Source organism: Anomaloglossus baeobatrachus, chromosome 7 (assembly GCF_048569485.1).
Source record: "Anomaloglossus baeobatrachus isolate aAnoBae1 chromosome 7, aAnoBae1.hap1, whole genome shotgun sequence".
Lineage (NCBI taxonomy): Eukaryota > Metazoa > Chordata > Amphibia > Anura > Aromobatidae > Anomaloglossus > Anomaloglossus baeobatrachus.
The window spans coordinates 44,676,446-44,694,662 of NC_134359.1; the positions used below are offsets into that span (position 1 = coordinate 44,676,446).

The following is an 18,217-nucleotide window of genomic DNA, read 5'->3' on the forward strand; positions in this document are numbered from 1 at the left end:
AGTAAACATTGATATTACTCTAAGATGTATATGAAATGTTTGACTACATTGGATTTTTTACTTTCCTGCCTCAGTGTAGATATATATGCTAGCAGTGAACATTTCTGATATGCAAATAGCTTTTGACTGCCCAACAGACTGGACTATTCGTTCTTTGTTAATTGAAAAGGGTCAACTATACAGTGTAATTGCAACTTCTGTCCTCAAAAAGACCAGCTCTGAAGCACAAACTACTGTACTTAGTGTTACGGTTGCCGAGGGGCTACGAGCATCCGGGAGTGGACCCATTGGGCCGTACACTGGACTACCCTGGAGGAGCTAATCTGTAGTAAACCCCTATACAGGGATTGTCAGGCAGAGCCCCAGGGGGCTTAAATGCTTGACTGCCAGGATCAGTGGAGGTCGGCTCTTATGGACTGGTTTAATGTGCTGGGGTGCTCAGTTGTGGCAGCACGCAGGTGGTGGCAAGGATGTGGCAGCACGCAGGTGGTAGCTCAGACTTGGCAACATGTAGGTGGTAGTTCGGACTTGGCAGCATGGAGGTGGTGGCTCAGATGTGGTAGCACATAGATGGTAGCTCAGACTTGGTAGCACGGAGGTGGTGGCTCAGACGTGGCAGCACAGAGGTGGTGGCTCAGAAGAGGCAGCACGGAGGTAGTGGGTCAGATGTGCCAGCAGGGACCTAGTGGCTCAGACGTGACGGTATGGAGGTAGTAGTAGTAATCAGGCTCTAGGATGAGACAAAGGTTAGGAACACAGGACTGGTATTAGGACATGCAAAGCAGAACTAGACACAGTAGCATAATGGGACCTGAGTACTAGCAACGCACTAACTAGTAGGCAACGTTGCTCAGATGCCTTCCCTAAGGGGAGGCAAACTTAAACACCTTTAGGGTAATGGGTTACACCTCAGGAAACCGTTCCGGGTAATGAGACCCTCGCCCTTTTAAGAAAGGGGGCGTGGCAGCATGCGCATCCTAGGGCACTCACAGAAGGCTTGCGCGTGGCCTAGAAGCAGGAGGAGGCTGCAGCAGACCCTGGGGCACAAAAGGGGCACATGGATCCGCTGGGAAAGTGAGGCGAGCGGGGACCCCTCCAAGACCTGGGAGCGGAGGCGTGTGGGGATGCCATGCTGCGACCAGGACTGGGCGCTACACTTAGTCAAATATTACAGAAATACTCAAAAGGGCATGTACTATTTGTAATGTTGAGATTGGAGATGAACTTTAAATTCTTTTATTCATTGCATACAATATCTTGTAGGTGCTCAGCTGCAGTTTTCCATGCCGGTTCAGTGCACCGATGAAGAGAACGAGGAAGCACAGATACTACATAAACCAAAGAATAAACCCATCAGATTGAGATTTCCACCCATTACTCCTCGTGGTGTGGCACCGGATGATGAACTGAGTGTCTCCGTTGAGTCCCTGTCCAACTTGAGCGTTAAGTTTCCTCCGAGCTCCGACGAATGTGATTTTTTGGAAAGCTCCCCTGGGAAACCAATAATTTTTCCTCCAGAGCAGAAATCGAATTCCGACAAACAGCTTCCTGACGTTACGCTAAGGAATTTAAGCAAAACCCGATCCAGTCCACCATATTCACCTCGATCGCCAAAGACTGCCTCCCACCAAGGACTCCCTGCCAATTTTAGGGGCACTGTTGTAACGACAGATGAGGACAGTGGCCTTGTTTTGGCCGCCAATAGCTCAGGGAGTGATTGCAAAAACACTTTCCAAATTCCAGATACTCAAGATGTGGATAAATCCATGGAGATCGTAGAGAGGACAGTGCGGGGACCTCAGCAGGTAACATATGGAGGATTTACTCTTTCTTACCTTTTGTGCCCTGTCTCGTAGCATATCAATATGTTGAGCCCAGAAGCGTAACCACAAGCAGAAACACTTAATAAAGCGGTTTTCCTAATTTCAAAAAACCCTTTTTTTCCTGCTAAGTTTTATTTTAAAAAGCAGTAAACTATGCTTTACTCACAATTCCCAGGTCCAGAGCCAAGTCTCCTCCGCTGCTCCTGGTGCCTGTTATCATCTGCAGCGTGAAATCGACAGCGCTGCAGACAATCAGAGCTCAGCGGCTTGTGCTGTAATCTCGGTAAGAGGCATTGAGTTAATTGATTGCCTGCAGCGCTGTTTTATGAGTTGTCATCACAACAGACACCAGGAGGAGTGGCAAAGACTCCATGCTAGACCTGGGGAAGGGGAGTAAAGCACAGTTTATTTTTTAAAAAGGGGACGGGGGTCTTTGTAAAATGAAAAATACCTTGAAATATATCTTTGTACGAAACTAAGAAATTGAAAAGAAAGGCAGTATGTTAAAGGGACTTTCATGTGATGCTTTTGTTAGCTCCCCTTTAAAGGGAAATGGTCATGTCAGACATGCATTGTTGTCTGAAGGAAGAGTTTATCAGATTGATACAGTTTAATGGAAAGAGATTCTGTAGAACTTGTATTTTTTTTATTTGAAAAAAAGGGCTATATATTAGTCCAGTAGGCGGTCCTAATACGTTATTGACAGCCATACAGGAGAAGGCCAGCAATCACAGCAATGGGCCTCCCAGTGGACTCCTCAGTATAGCAAGAGCATATATATATATATATATATATATATATATATTATATATATACACAGTGCCTACAAGTAGTATTCAACCCCCTGCAGATTTAGCAGGTTTACACATTCGGAATTAACTTGGCGTTGTGGCATTTGGACTGTAGATCAGCCTGGAAGTGTGAAATGCACTGCAGCAAAAAAGAATGTTATTTATTTTTTTTTGTTTAAATTGTGAAAAGTTTATTCAGAGGGTCATTTATTATTCAACCCCTCAAACCACCAGAATTCTGTTTGGTTACCCTAAAGTATTAAGAAGTATTTCAGGCACAAAGAACAATGAGCTTCACATGTTTGGATTAATTATCTCTTTTTCCAGCCTTTTCTGACTAATTAAGACCCTCCCCAAACTTGTGAACAGCACTCTCATACATGGTCAACATGGGAGAGACAAAGGAGCATTCCAAGGCCATCAGAGACAAGATCATGGAGGGTCACAAGGCTGGCAAGGGGTACAAAACCCTTTCCAAGGAGTTGGGCCTACCTGTCTCCACTGTTGGGAGCATCATCCGGAAGTGGAAGGCTTATGGAACTACTGTTAGCCTTACACGGCCTGGACAGCCTTTGAAAGTTTCCTGCCGTGCCGAGGCCAGGCTTGTCCGAAGAGTCAAGGCTAACCCAAGGACAACAAGGAAGGAGCTCCGGGAAGATCTCATGGCAGTGGGGACATTGGTTTCAGTCAATACCATAAGTAACGTACTCCACCGCAATGGTCTCCGTTCCAGACGAGCCCGTAAGGTACCTTTACTTTCAAAGCGTCATGTTAAGGCTCGTCTACAGTTTGCTCATGATCACTTGGAGGACTCTGAGATAGACTGGTTCAAGGTTCTCTGGTCTGATGAGACCAAGATCGAGATCTTTGGTGCCAACCACACACGTGACGTTTGGAGACTGGATGGCACTGCATACGACCCCAAGAATACCATCCCTACAGTCAAGCATGGTGGTGGCAGCATCATGCTGTGGGGCTGTTTCTCAGCCAAGGGGCCTGGCCATCTGGTCCGCATCCATGGGAAGATGAATAGCACGGCCTACCTGGAGATTTTGGCCAAGAACCTCCGCTCCTCCATCAAGGATCTCAAGATGGGTCATCATTTCATCTTCCAACAAGACAACGACCCAAAGCACACAGCCAAGAAAACCAAGGCCTGGTTCAAGAGGGAAAAAATCAAGGTGTTTCAGTGGCCTAGTCAGTCTCCTGACCTTAACCCAATTGAAAACTTGTGGAAGGAGCTCAAGATTAAAGTCCATATGAGACACCCAAAGAACCTAGATAACTTGGAGAAGATCTGCATGAAGGAGTGGGCCAAGATAACTCCAGAGACCTGTGCCGGCCTGATCAGGTCTTATAAAAGACGATTATTAGCTGTAATTGCAAACAAGGGTTATTCCACAAAATATTAAACCTAGGGGTTGAATAATAATTGACCCACACTTTTATGTTGAAAATTTATTAAAATTTAACTGAGCAACATAACTTGTTGGTTTGTAAGATTTATGCATCTGTTAATAAATCCTGCTCTTGTTTGAAGTTTGCAGGCTCTAACTTATTTGCATCTTATCAAACCTGCTAAATCTGCAGGGGGTTGAAGACCACTTGTAGGCACTGTATATATATATATAATATATATATATACAGTTAGGTCCAGAAATATTTGGACAGTGACACAATTTTCGCGAGTTGGGCTCTGCATGCCACCACATTGGATTTGAAATGAAACCTCTACAACAGAATTCAAGTGCAGATTGTAACGTTTAATTTGAAGGTTTGAACAAAAATATCTGATAGAAATTGTAGGAATTGTACACATTTCTTTACAAACACTCCACATTTTAGGAGGTCAAAAGTAATTGGACAAATAAACCAAACCCAAACAAAATATTTTTTTTTTCAATATTTTGTTGCGAATCCTTTGGAGGCAATCACTGCCTTAAGTCTGGAACCCATGGACATCACCAAACGCTGGGTTTCCTCCTTCTTAATGCTTTGCCAGGCCTTTACAGCCGCAGCCTTCAGGTCTTGCTTGTTTGTGGGTCTTTCCGTCTTAAGTCTGGATTTGAGCAAGTGAAATGCATGCTCAATTGGGTTAAGATCTGGTGATTGACTTGGCCATTGCAGAATGTTCCACTTTTTTGCACTCATGAACTCCTGGGTAGCTTTGGCTGTATGCTTGGGGTCATTGTCCATCTGTACTATGAAGCGCCGTCCGATCAACTTTGCGGCATTTGGCTGAATCTGGGCTGAAAGTATATCCCGGTACACTTCAGAATTCATCTGGCTACTCTTGTCTGCTGTTATGTCATCAATAAACACAAGTGACCCAGTGCCATTGAAAGCCATGCATGCCCATGCCATCACGTTGCCTCCACCATGTTTTACAGAGGATGTGGTGTGCCTTGGATCATGTGCCGTTCCCTTTCTTCTCCAAACTTATTTCTTCCCATCATTCTGGTACAGGTTGATCTTTGTCTCATCTGTCCATAGAATACTTTTCCAGAACTGAGCTGGCTTCATGAGGTGTTTTTCAGCAAATTTAACTCTGGCCTGTCTATTTTTGGAATTGATGAATGGTTTGCATCTAGATGTGAACCCTTTGTATTCACTTTCATGGAGTCTTCTCTTTACTGTTGACTTAGAGACAGATACACCTACTTCACTGATTGTGTTCTGGACTTCAGTTGATGTTGTGAAAGGGTTCTTCTTCACCAAAGAAAGTATGCGGCGATCATCCACCACTGTTGTCATCCGTGGACGCCCAGGCCTTTTTGAGTTCCCAAGCTCACCAGTCAATTCCTTTTTTCTCAGAATGTACCTGACTGTTGATTTTGCTACTCCAAGCATGTCTGCTATCTCTCTGATGGATTTTTTCTTTTTTTTCAGCCTCAGGATGTTCTGCTTCACCTCAATTGAGAGTTCCTTAGACCATATGTTGTCTGGTCACAGCAACAGCTTCCAAAATGCAAAACCACACACCTGTAATCAATCCCAGACCTTTTAACTACTTCATTGATTACAGGTTAACGAGGGAGACGCCTTCAGAGTTAATTGCAGCCCTTAGAGTCCCTTGTCCAATTACTTTTGGTCCCTTGAAAAAGAGGAGGCTATGCATTACAGAGCTATGATTCCTAAACCCTTTCTCCGATTTGGATGTGAAAACGCTCATATTGCAGCTGGGAGTGTGCACTTTCAGCCCATATTATATATATAATTGTATTTCTGAACATGTTTTTGTAAACAGCTAAAATAACAAAACTTGTGTCACTGTTCAAATATTTCTGGACCTAACTGTATATATATATATATATATATATATATATATATTAGTCTAATATATACAGTAAAGCTGAATGTATGTATGTGTGTGTGTCCTCTAAAGGAATCCGCACCGTCGCATTTTCAATCACAAAATGTTTTCACAGACACCTCGTTTGACTCAGGGTACATCATTGACTATGTTTTGAGAAGAAAATGTACCCAGCTTTACAGTTATTTGCCAAAAAAACTGCTTACATTAAAGTCAATGGAGCTGGGAATGGATCTGTTATTATAGACTCCTATTATGGACAGAGAAAGAGACACAGAGTGAGACACACACATTTCAGTGGGGAGAGAGAATGGGAGAGACGGAGAGTGGGAGAAAGGGGAGGGAGGGAGAGAGTGGGAGAGAGGAAGAGTGGGAGGGAGAGAGGAAGAGTGGGAGGGAGGGAGAGAGAGACTTAGTTACTATCCCTGGCAACACTGAGTACTACATATATATATACTAGCTGTAGTACCCGGGCGTTGCCCGGGATAGTAACTGTCTCTCTGTCTCTCCCAGTCTCTGTCTGTCTCTCTTATGTCTGTGTCTCTGTCTGTATCAGTCTCTCTGTCTGTCTTTGTATCAGTCTCTCTGTCTGTCTCTATCTCTGTGTGTGTCTGTCTCTCTCTATCTGTGTCTGTCTGTGTCTGTTTGTCTCTCTCTATCTCTGTCAGTCTCTTTCCCCGTCTGTCTCTTTCCCCGTCTGTCTCTTTCCCCGTCTGTCTCTTTCCCCGTCTGTCTCTTTCCCCGTCTGTCTCTTTCCCCGTCTGTCTCTTTCCCCGTCTGTCTCTTTCCCCGTCTGTCTCTTTCCCGGTCTGTCTCTTTCCCCATCTGTCTCTTTCCCCGTCTGTCTCTTTCCCCATCTGTCTCTTTCCCCATCTGTCTCCTTTCCTGTCTGTCTCGTTCCAGGTCTGTCTCTTTCCCCGTTTGTCTCTTTCCCCGTTTGTCTCTTTCCCCGTCTGTCTCTTTCCCCGTCTCTTTCCCCATCTGTCTCTTTCCCAGTCTGTCTCTTTCCCTGTCTGTCTCTTTCCCTGTCTGTCTCTTTCCCTGTCTGTCTCTTTCTCCATCTCTTTACTTGTCTATTTCTCTTTCCCTGTGTCTTTCCGTGTCTGTTTCTGTCTGCCTCTGTCTGTCTCTTTGACTGTCTGTCTCTCTCTCTGTCTCTTTGACTGTCTGTCTGTCTCTCTCTATCTCTCTCTATCCATCTCCCCACCGACATCTTATTACCTCACACATAAGCTTCTTATACTAACAATTTATTTTGTTCCTATAGCAACCAATCACAGCTCCTATTAATAACCTAATAGCTCACAGCTCCATTGACTTTAATGGAGGCAGGTTTCTTGGAGAGTAACTGTAAAGCGCGGGGTTAAATTTTCCCATCAAAACATGGGCTATGACGTTCCCTGAGTCCCATGGAGTGTCTGTGCAAAATTTTGTGATTGTAAGGCTATGTGCCCACGCTGCGGAAAATGCGCGGATTTTGCCGCGGATTTCTCGCGGAAAAGCCACGGATTTTCCAGGAATCTGCAGCACAGCTACTCCCCAGCCATTTCTATGGCATTTGGGAAATGCTGTGCCCACGCTGCGGATTTTTCCGCAGCGGAAATCGTGCGGATTTTCGTGCGGAAAAATCTGCAGCCTGTCAATTATTGTTGCGGATTTTCGTGCGGATTTTGCCTATTCAATTGAATTAAAAAAAAAAAAATCGCAAAATCCGCAAAAAAATCTGCGTCAAATCCGCATCAAATCCGCATCTATGAAAAGGTGCGGATTCCGGGGGAAAGCTGCGGATTTTGATGCAGAAAAATCCGCAGATACAGAGTCCTGTGGGCACATAGCCTAAATGCGATGGTGCGGATTCCTTTAGCGGATATACACACACATACACACATACTGTACCTACATACATACTGTCACGCTCCCGGTGTCCCGGCAGCCCTCCTTACCCACTGACCCGGTTCCTGCATCGCACCACCACTCCGTACACACTGATCCAGTCGTACCTGCATCGCACCACCGCTCCGTACCCACTGATCCAGTCGCACCTGCATCGCACCACCGCTCCTTGCCCACTGATCCAGTTCACGTGTCCGCCGGTCACGCCTGCCGCTCCCGCTCGTGCTCTCCTGTGTTCTGTTCCTGGTCTCAGGAGTCTGACTCTTGACTAGTGCCTCTGTATAGGACCAGGCCGCGCCCACTCTCCTGGTCTTATAGGCCCAGCACACCTGAAGCAGGAAATGACATGGGGCTGTGCTGGGTATATAAGACTTGCCTTTCCATGTGGGCGGGGCCTGATCAACGTGTCTTGTAGCCTTGTCTTTTGAGCTAGGTTCTCAGGTCCCCTTGTTCTGTGTCTTGTTACCTGTACCAGCATTCTGTACCGTCTTAAAGAACTCCGTGACCCTGGTGACCTGGTTATACCTGTCCCTGCCACGCCAGTGCTCCGGCTGCCGTGTACCCTGCCCTCCGGTGGGGTGCATGGTCCAGTGGATCCACCTCCTGGGCCTACCAGTCCTCCCTGCCCTGACACATACATACACTCAGCTTTATATATATATATATATATATATATATATATATATATATATATATATATATATATATATATATATATATATATCTATATATATATATATATATATATATATATATATATAGATATATATATATATAGATATATATATATATATATATATATATATATATATATAGATATATAGATATAGATATATATAGATATAGATATATATAGATATATAGATATATATATATATATATATAAAATGTTCAATACCACAGGTTCCATTAAAACAAATAAGAATGGCAGCAAAGATAGCAGTGTCCCATAAATACCTGGACACCATTTTTTTGTATTTATAATAAGGGGTCACATCCTTTTTATATGAAGGTTAGATTGAACAACTTAAAGAGGTCACATCAATATTTGAATATAATTTTTCTCTTATTTTTCTTGATGCCTTTGTGTCATTGAATATAACAAAGTGGCCTTCAGAGACAAAAGAGCGAAGCAGAAAGGAGAAAAAGCAGCACGACCCTTTTCTTACCCCACTGTTACTTTGTAATAAGGAACAAAGTGGTTAAATCCCACGATTAAACATTTATTACATTTACTAGCGTTATGCTATCAACTTTAAAACAGAAAAGTGTGCACATAATTCTTCTTCTCCTTCCTGCCACTGGGTTTACAGAACAGTGATAAATTATTAAACCTTAAAAAGACAAATTAATAAAGTACAATACAGATAAATTTGCCTGAATGTTCCCAAGTTTTGAGCTTTGACCTGTAGTGTGCAGTTTCACCACAAGGTGGCAGTCTGCATTGTATGTTTTTTTTCCCCCATACCAGAACAGAAGAAACAGCTGGTATGTGATTTACAAGTTGATAAGAAAAAAAGCAGCTTTACAAAAAAAAAAGAAAAAAAATGGTGTTGAGCTGTCAAAAGGCACAGGGCAGAAGGTTAGATAATTGACTTTCGCACCAGGGTGAAGGGGGAATCTTGAGATGACTTTGGTTTGTGAAATTTATAAAAGAAAATTCTTTTTTTTTTTCTCTCTTGTTTTCCTATAACTTTTTTTTCTTTTTAATTTGGCTTAACTTAGCGAATTGGTTAAAAGCAAAATAAACATTTTTCGCTAAAATTGCAATTATTAGTTGGAAATGGAGGACACAAATACAAGACATTTCTTCAAAAATAAATATGAATAGTAAAACGGTGATTAACAGAACTTATTGTGAGCTCGTCCTAAAAACCGTACTGCAATGGTGGTAGAGATCATGATAAGTAGAAAGAAAGTTTTTCATGTTGAGATTAACCTAAATTTACCCCATGGGAATAAGAAAATTAGAACTAGGAGGAAACCACTATGGCTAAATAGAGCTGTAAGGGGCGAAATAAAGGACACATAAGAAAGCATTTAGGGAAATAAAGAGGGTAGTGAGGAGGCATTAAGGATCGTATTTCTCGGATTATAAGACGCACTTTTCCTCCCAAAAATTTGGGACGAAAATGATGGGTGAGTCTTATAATCCAAATGTAGAAGAGGCAATGGAGAAGGGTAGCAGGAGGCAAGGGCGATGCTGTAGCCTGCTGTGCTGCTGGGGCTGTGCTGCTGGGGCTGTGCTGCTGGGGCTGTGCTGCTGGGGCTGAGGGCGCTGTGATGCTGGAGCTACAGGCACTGTTCTGCTGGGGCTGCGGGCACTGTGCTGCTGGGGCTGCAGGCACTGTTGTGCTGGGGCTGTGCTGCTGGGATTGTGATGCTGGGGCTGAGTGCTCTGTGCTGCTGGGGCTGCGGGCGCTGTGCTGCTGGGGCTGTGCTGCTGGGGCTACAGGCGCTGTGCTTCTGGGGCTATAGGCTGTTGTGCTGCGGGCAGTGAAGCAGGGGCCATCCTGAAAATGTCGGCAGTGCGGGCTTCAAATAATGACACCCAGAGTCGGCGCGTGCGCAGATGGAGCTCTCGGCTCAAGAGCTCATCTGCACATACGCCCCCTCTGGCCCACTAATCTGCCAGCAGCGGACTTAAGGAAAATGTCAATCAGAGGTGGCGCGTGCGCAGATGAGATTTCGACTTGTCATTGAGCTGACAGCTCAATCTGTGCATACTCCGACTCCGGGCACCATTTCTTTGAAGCCTGCACCACCAACAGTTTCTTGGTGTTTGCCTTAACTCTCAGTGCCCGCAGTGAGCATATAGGACACATGTCGCACTGCCCACAGCATCGCCCTATTCCACCACCGCCCCTACCTCCTGTGACCCTGCTCCACCACCGCTGCCGCAAACCCCCCAGTAAGACACCACTGGATTGTAAGAGGGTCCTATTTTTTTTCCTCTAAATTTGGCGTGCGTCTTATAATCCAGTGCGTCTTATAAACTGAAAAATACGGTAATCAATTAGGAAAGTAAAAGTAATCGAAAAATAGTTTTCTAATACATAAACAATAAGAGATTCCAACGTGGTAGTGTTGGCCCCCTCCAAAATAATCTGGGTGAAATTGTGGAAGAAGATGAGGGAAAGGCTGATTTGTTAAACGTCTTCTGCTGTACAGTATTTACACAAGTAAATCCTATTAGAGACGATAAGATCAGGGATTTTAGAATTTCTCCATTAAATATCACCAGAAGGACGTACGATGTCACCTCAAAAATCACTAAAGTTGACAAGTCCCCGAGGCCAGATGTACTGCAGGAGTTAGGTACTCAAAATCTTTCAGGGTTTCCTAAGAGGTGTTGGAGTATCGCAGTAAGAATAGCTTCATGACCCAACATCAACATGTAAGGATTCGGTCTTGTCAGACTCATCTTCTATGAGGAGGTAACTTCCAGGATGGACCAGGAGAATGCTGTGGATGTCATCTATCTGGATTTTTCAAAGGTGTTTTATACACTGCCAAATATAAAATGAGAACTAGGGGAAAATATTTGTATATGGGTAAACTGGCTCAGTGGTAGAAAACTGAGGGTGTTAAGGGAACATACTTGTATTGCGTTACAGTAAAAAGTGGGGTAGGTGCCACCTGGGTCGGTATTGGGCCCTCTTTTTTTTCAAAATACTTATTAATGACCTTATAGGGGGCATACAGAGTAAAATTTCAATATTTGCAGATAATGCTGAACTCTGCAAAGTAATCAATGCAAAAGAAGATAATATAATATTATTGATTTGAGGAACCTGCAGGCTTGGTTTGAGACATTTCAATTGAAGTTTAATCTATATAATTATAAGGGTCATGTATTTGGGTCAAGGAGACAAAATTTAAATTATGTACTAAATTGTAAAAAAACACTGGGTAAAATTGTCACAAAAAAAGACTTGAGTATATTGATGGACAGTAAACTCGACTTTAGTGACCAGTGCCAGGCAGTTGCTGCCAAGGCAAATTAAATAATTGGATGCATTAAAAGGGGAATAGATGCTCATGACGAAAACATTTTTGCATCTTTACAATTATCATCTGCGTCATGGGGTTTTTACTTTCCTTTGGATTAACATTTTAGGTTATAGGTTGAACCCAATGGACTTATGAATAATATAAAAACTTTAAAACCATCAAACTACGGTATGTCCCGCAAGTACATTCTAATCACACGTCCTACCCAGTTCATGTAGCCCTAAATTTGCTTCACCACTAAAGGATTGTCGTCAGGTACTTAACTTTGTATTTTGTTGCCACTACTATGTAATCCGATATGTTTATATCTATCTGACATTAGCGTTATTTTTCAGTATTTTGCCCTTAGGCACTACTCAGGTCACATATACTATCTAGGGATATAAGACCCCTAAGCCACTGGAAAGAAATATAATGGTCAGAGGGCCATAATACAGATTTAGCATTAGTACTAGAGTTGATCGAGTACCTAACTATTCATACTCGCTATACTCGTAACGGGTACTGTCTAATTCTTGCGTATTCATTCCGAATAGCGTGTGCAATGCAAGTCAATGGGGAATACTCGCAAAGTAACGAGTAACTGGAATTCCGCACTATTTGCTACTCACACAAATAGTGCGGCATTCGGGTTACTCGTTACTTTGCGAGTTTTTCCCTATTAACTTGCATTGCATATGCTATTCGGAACGAATACGTGAGTATTAGACAGTACTCGTTATGAGTATAGCGAGCACATCCACCTCCCAGAAGATGGGACAGCTCTCGAACTGAGCATTCCTGGCCACCTGTTGCTACCACCAACACTAAAGCGGGCTTCACACGCAGCAACATCGATAACGACATGTTGTTGGAGTCACGGAATTTGTGACGCACATCCGGCCTCGTTAGCGACGTCGTTGCGTGTGAAACGCAGGAACGACCGTTAACGATCAAAATTACTCACCTACTCGTTGATCGTTGACACATCGTTCCTTTTTCACTTATCGTTGCTGTTGCAGGACGCAGGTTGTTCGTCGTTCCTGAGGCAGCACACATCGCTATGTGTGACACCGCAGGAATGAGGAACATCACCGTACCTGCGGCCGCCCGCAATGAGGAATGAAGAAGGTGGGCGGGATGTTCGGCCCGCTCATCTCCGCCCCTCTGCTTCTATTGGGTGGCCGCTTAGTGACGCCGCTGTGACACCGAATGAACTGCGCCCCTTAGAAAGGAGGCCTTTCGCCGGCCACAGCGACATCACTAGGCAGGTAAGTATGTGTGACGGGTCTAAGCGATGTTGTGCGCCACGCGCAGCGATTTGGCCGTGACACACACAACCGACGGGGGCGGGTGCTTTCACCAGCGACATCGCTAGCGATGTCGCTGTGTGTAAAGCCCGCTTAAGAACAGCTGGTCGGATGGGGTGCTGGGTGTCGGACATTAGCCAATCTGCCATTATCAGAAGACGGGCAGATCTGGAACTGAACATTTCTCTCCACCTTCCAGCACCGAGAATGGCTGATTGGCGGGGGTGCCGGGTGTCAGACCCTGGATGATTAGATATTGATAACCTATCCTAAGGATAGACCATCAATGATAAAGTAGTGGACAAACCCTTTAATATCTTCTGGCAGACCGTGTAATTCTTGGGTCGTCATCTATCGGTGTTCATGGTTATAGACCTATTTTATAAAATATTAATACAGTATAAAGTCCTTCTTGTTTCTTGGAACCTAACCTAATGATGATGGTTGCCCGTTATTGAATGTTTCCAACCTGAATATTGTTGGCGGCTGCAGTGCATCATGCAAAAGTAGCAATGTTTACAAATCAAGGAGGGTCGGCAAACAGGAAAGTATTGTGACGGCTGAAAACACAATTGGGAGCGACACTCATTGTCGTCACTGTAGATAATGGAAGTCAATGGAATTCTTCAACACATAGTCATCACATTAACATACTGCCAAGTAATTCCCATCCCGAATCTCAATATGCTCTAATCTGTGTCTTAAAACATCCAATATGGACATCTGTACACAACCTCCTTCCACTCTTGAGGTTGATATATCAACGTGGACATCTCAAGTTATACTCAAGAGATTCCATATGGCCCATATGTTTGTGCCCCGACTAACCAAGAAAGGAAAGAGCGGACTGTTATCAAACATGGCTATTTATAAGACTGAGCATTGCAGATTATTTAGTTGTAAATGATCGTAAGATTTAGCAGCTCGGGTGGGCTGTGATACTTTTTGTTCACAGTATTGAAAAGGATTCTTAACTGTTACTTCCATTATATCTTTAGGGAAAAACATTGGAGATAACATGATGTTCTTCTTATTAACCAAGCACATAAACTAAAAAGGGGGAAAAACTTAATTTTTTTTTAACCTCTTAAAGGCATTCTCCACTTTAAGAAAAGTTTTTAGTATTAGTTCCGTTAGTAGTAAAATAAATACATAAATTCTTTACTTGCCCTCCCCTGGTCCAGCCCTGAGTCCTCACCACTCCTCGTTATTGTCTCATGTCATGTCCACAGCATTACGGAAAGACCTAAGCGGCTCTGCCGATGTAGATGGTGCAAGCCAATCAGATCCACTGAGCTCACTGATTGTCTGTCACTGTAGCCAATCAGTGAGAAGTGGTGGAAATTTGGATGGGGTTAGTAATGCATGGCTTGCTTTGGGTTTTTTTTTTTCGGGGGTAGTACTAATGAAAATTTTAGGGAAAAGTTTTCTCAATGGGGTCAATCCCCTTAAAGATGGAGCCAATATTCTTTTTTTTATTTGCATTTTATTTCCTTCATTTTCTTTTTTTTTTCCTGTATGAATGCTTGTTTTGATCAATAGAGGGAAATCCATTGTTTAGTAAAAGATTTCCTCTACATTTTTTTTATTGCGCTGGAGGACCCATCAGATCTTTGCATTCTATAGACAGCCCATTGATTTTCTTGACTATGGTGTAATACTGCTTTTATCCTGTAGAGGCGCTGCATAGAAATTCAACACTTGATGTTAGATAGCAAAATCAATAAACACCCAAAAGCAAAAAGACAATATTGTTTATTGATGAAGATATTGACTGTAATGTTACTACCAGGGGGTGCAGATACACATGAGAGATGTAGAGCTCCTAGGTGTAATGCGGCTTCTGCTCACTAGATGTCACCAGTATCTAGGTGGGGAGGTAGCAGAATGGTCATACACGCCGAGAGTCAGAGCCGGGAGGTCATGTCAGTGCAAAGGAGGAAAAGGACCCAAAGTCACGTAGAAGAAGTAATGTCAGATACAGATGGGGAGCAGAACCGTAGCCAGAGAGCAAGCTGGGGTCAGAAGCCGAAGGGGAACATCAGTACAAAAGGGGGGAAACGAGACTGAGGGTACAAGACAAGTGGAGGGTCAGGAAGCACAGACAATACAGATGGAGCAGTGGACAGGGAGAGAAGTCAGGGTAATGGGACGAGGTTCAGAACAAACTCACGGGAAACAGAAGCACATACTGCAGAGCAGTAACTATCACTGGAAAAGTTGATGTGGAAATAGCCCAAAAGATAAAGCAAGGCAGTTACCATAACAAGGCACCAAACAAGCCCCTCCACCGGTAAGGACCCGGGGAATACAAACAACCAAGCAATAGAGAAAACCCAATGGCTCTACAAGGAGCAAAGCCAAAGGTGAATCATGACATTGACATATTCTAATCATCTGTTGACCATTGCCGGCTACTGAACCAAACATTAGTGATTTATAGGGCTTTCTAGTAATCCAGGTTTGGCTCTGTAGACCATGCCTCCTTGCTCTAACATGGACAATACATTTATAATACTCATTAATTTCTAGAAAATTATTTTTGTTAGTAAAATAGAAAAACTACCAGAAAAAATCTATTCTTGATCCTATGAAAGAAAGTTGGGTATGTATTAAGGTATAATATATTAAATTACTTTTATAATATTTTTTCCTAACTGAACTTAAAGCCTGTTTATATAATTTAAAAAACAAATATAGAAAAAAACGTAAAATATATATTAAATTCTATTTAGAATACTTTTTGTAACTGAACTTAAGCCTGTTTTGTATGATTAAAAAAAACAATTTGTAGAAAAAAATTGAAGAATTGACAGATTAATTTATTAAATGTTGGTTTGTTCAAAACCGGTCTAAAATATTTTAAACTAGCAGGTTTTTTGTGGATTTTTTTTGTGGTATTTATGTTGGGGTTTTTTTCACAAAATCTTTTTTTAATATACTGTTTATTTAATACAACTATAAACTTTTTTTTTTTTTTCTATTTTAGCCAATTTGGAAGCCATCAACGCCCCATGACAATGACCTATCAATTCTAGGAAGTGAGACATGGGATCAGGATACTGCTCAAATATGTGAATATTGCCAAGCTGTTTTCCCACCGTCATCTAGAGATTTTCTAAGACATCTTAGCACTCATTTTTAAGAAGATCATTACGGTGTCCATATTTTTTGTTGTTGTGTTTTTCTTTGTTTTATTTTTTTTTAGACCAGTTTCACTGATGAATAATTATTTGGACGACTTGATTTTACCTCGTTGTTCGTGTTCGGACTGTTCCCTTGTAATAATATCTATTATTATTATTTACCTCCAAAGAAATTGCATTATTTTTTTTTCTATCTTGTGCATTATCTGCATATACTGTAAGTTGTAATAAATTACATTTTAATAGTGATGATAAAACGTAAGTATGTGACTATAAGTGGTCAATTTACTGTGTTTTTATGCTTGGAAATTTTTGTACAAGGTTGGGAATTTTTAAGAAAGGCATTTAGTACCCTGGCATTGAACATACAGACCGCTGAGTAAGGGACACCAAATTTATCAAGTGGCACACACCTCTTAATAAATCTGGCGTGTGTGCAGGCTGTCTATGTGCCAGAAAATTAAATCTATGTAGGCCATGATGTAACGTAGATTTCAGCTACAAAGGAAGACTTTTTTGCCTTACATTATATTAAATACTGACTAGCAAATGCAAACAGAACAAGACAAGTGTGAACAGTTGCAAGCTGAGAATTCAATATAATCAAAACAATCAAAAAAATACAGCAGCATTCTGAAATGCTATAATATGCAAGCACTGAATATAGGAATTTGGACCTGCTATTGAAACTGTTTAAAAAATTAGGTACTTAGCGCACAAATTGGCCAATTCATTGAGCCCAACAACCAGCAACAAGGCTTATCTCTTTGTTGAGACTTTAACCTAATATGCCTCTATCTGGGCTCAAAGCCTACACAGTTTTATGGGCAAGTAGGATCCAGCTTAATTGAAAGATTATAGTGTGTGTGTTGTGCGTTGCTAGACCACACCCCATTCATTAAGCCCCTCCCTCTCTAAAGAACCTGCTGGGACTGACGCAAAAGGCACTAGATTTGGCACAAATACCACCTCCTACAAATTTTGTGACTCTTCGATCTCAGGTTTCTAGCATGCAGGGGAAGATAAATTCTTTAGAAAAACCACAAAGAACTATATCAAAAAAAGACCAAAAAGGAGCCAAGACAAATGAGATAAGATAAATTCTTTCCAGTATGTTTGTCTCTGCAAAATTTGTGATTTTTCAGGATTTTATCAGTCTTTTTTTATTGCTTTCTGTGTTGCATTCTTTCTAACCATGATTTTCAAGTGTGTGCTTTTTTTATTTATTTTTTATTTGTTTCTTAATAGACATGAATTTTTTTATGTTTTTTTTTTTTACTATGGAAGACTTTAATGAAAAAAGTCCCAGAGCTGGCTGCATTTAAAAAACAAAAACAAAAAGTGTGTGTAATATAAATAAATAATATATAAATAATATATTAATATTCTACTAGTATATACATAAAAAGTGTGTTTATATTATTTATTATTATTTATTTTTATATATATATATATATATATATATATATATACATATATATATATATGTATATATATATATATATATATATACATATATACACTTTTTTTTTTTTTTTTTTTAAAGCAGCCAGCTCTGTAACCTTTTTCATTACATTCTCAAGAGCAAGCATATAGATCTTTTTCTACTGCATTTTTTATGTATGTATGCATATATATATATATATATATATATATATATATATTTTTTTTTAATATAAAAATAAATAATAAATAACATAAACATGTGTGTGTGTATGTATGTATTTATATATATATATATATATATATGTATATATATATAATATATGTAGATATGCAACAGGGTCCTAAAGTCAGGGACAAAATGGAAAAAAATGCAGCAGAAAAAGAACTATATATTTGTTGTGCTTTTACATATTTTCCTACTGATTCGTGACCAACATCTGGCTGCAGCATTTTATGCAGCATCATGTAAAAGCCATCTAAAATTAATATTTTCCATAAAGTC

At 41.5% G+C, this 18,217-nt stretch overlaps 1 protein-coding gene across 4 annotated transcripts in view; it reads left to right on the plus strand.

The window, feature by feature from the left end:
• The window catches only part of TANK (TRAF family member associated NFKB activator), a 128,680-nt gene extending 112,135 nt beyond the window's left edge, over positions 1-16,545 (plus strand). For all 4 annotated transcript variants that reach the window (XM_075318829.1, XM_075318828.1, XM_075318831.1 and 1 more), the window contains exons 9-10: positions 1,264-1,805; positions 16,113-16,545. In XM_075318829.1, coding sequence (XP_075174944.1) covers positions 1,264-1,805; positions 16,113-16,268 — 698 coding nt within the window. In that variant the 3' untranslated portion in view covers positions 16,269-16,545. The remainder of the gene's footprint in view (positions 1-1,263; positions 1,806-16,112) is intronic.
• Positions 16,546-18,217: the final 1,672 nt, after the last annotated feature.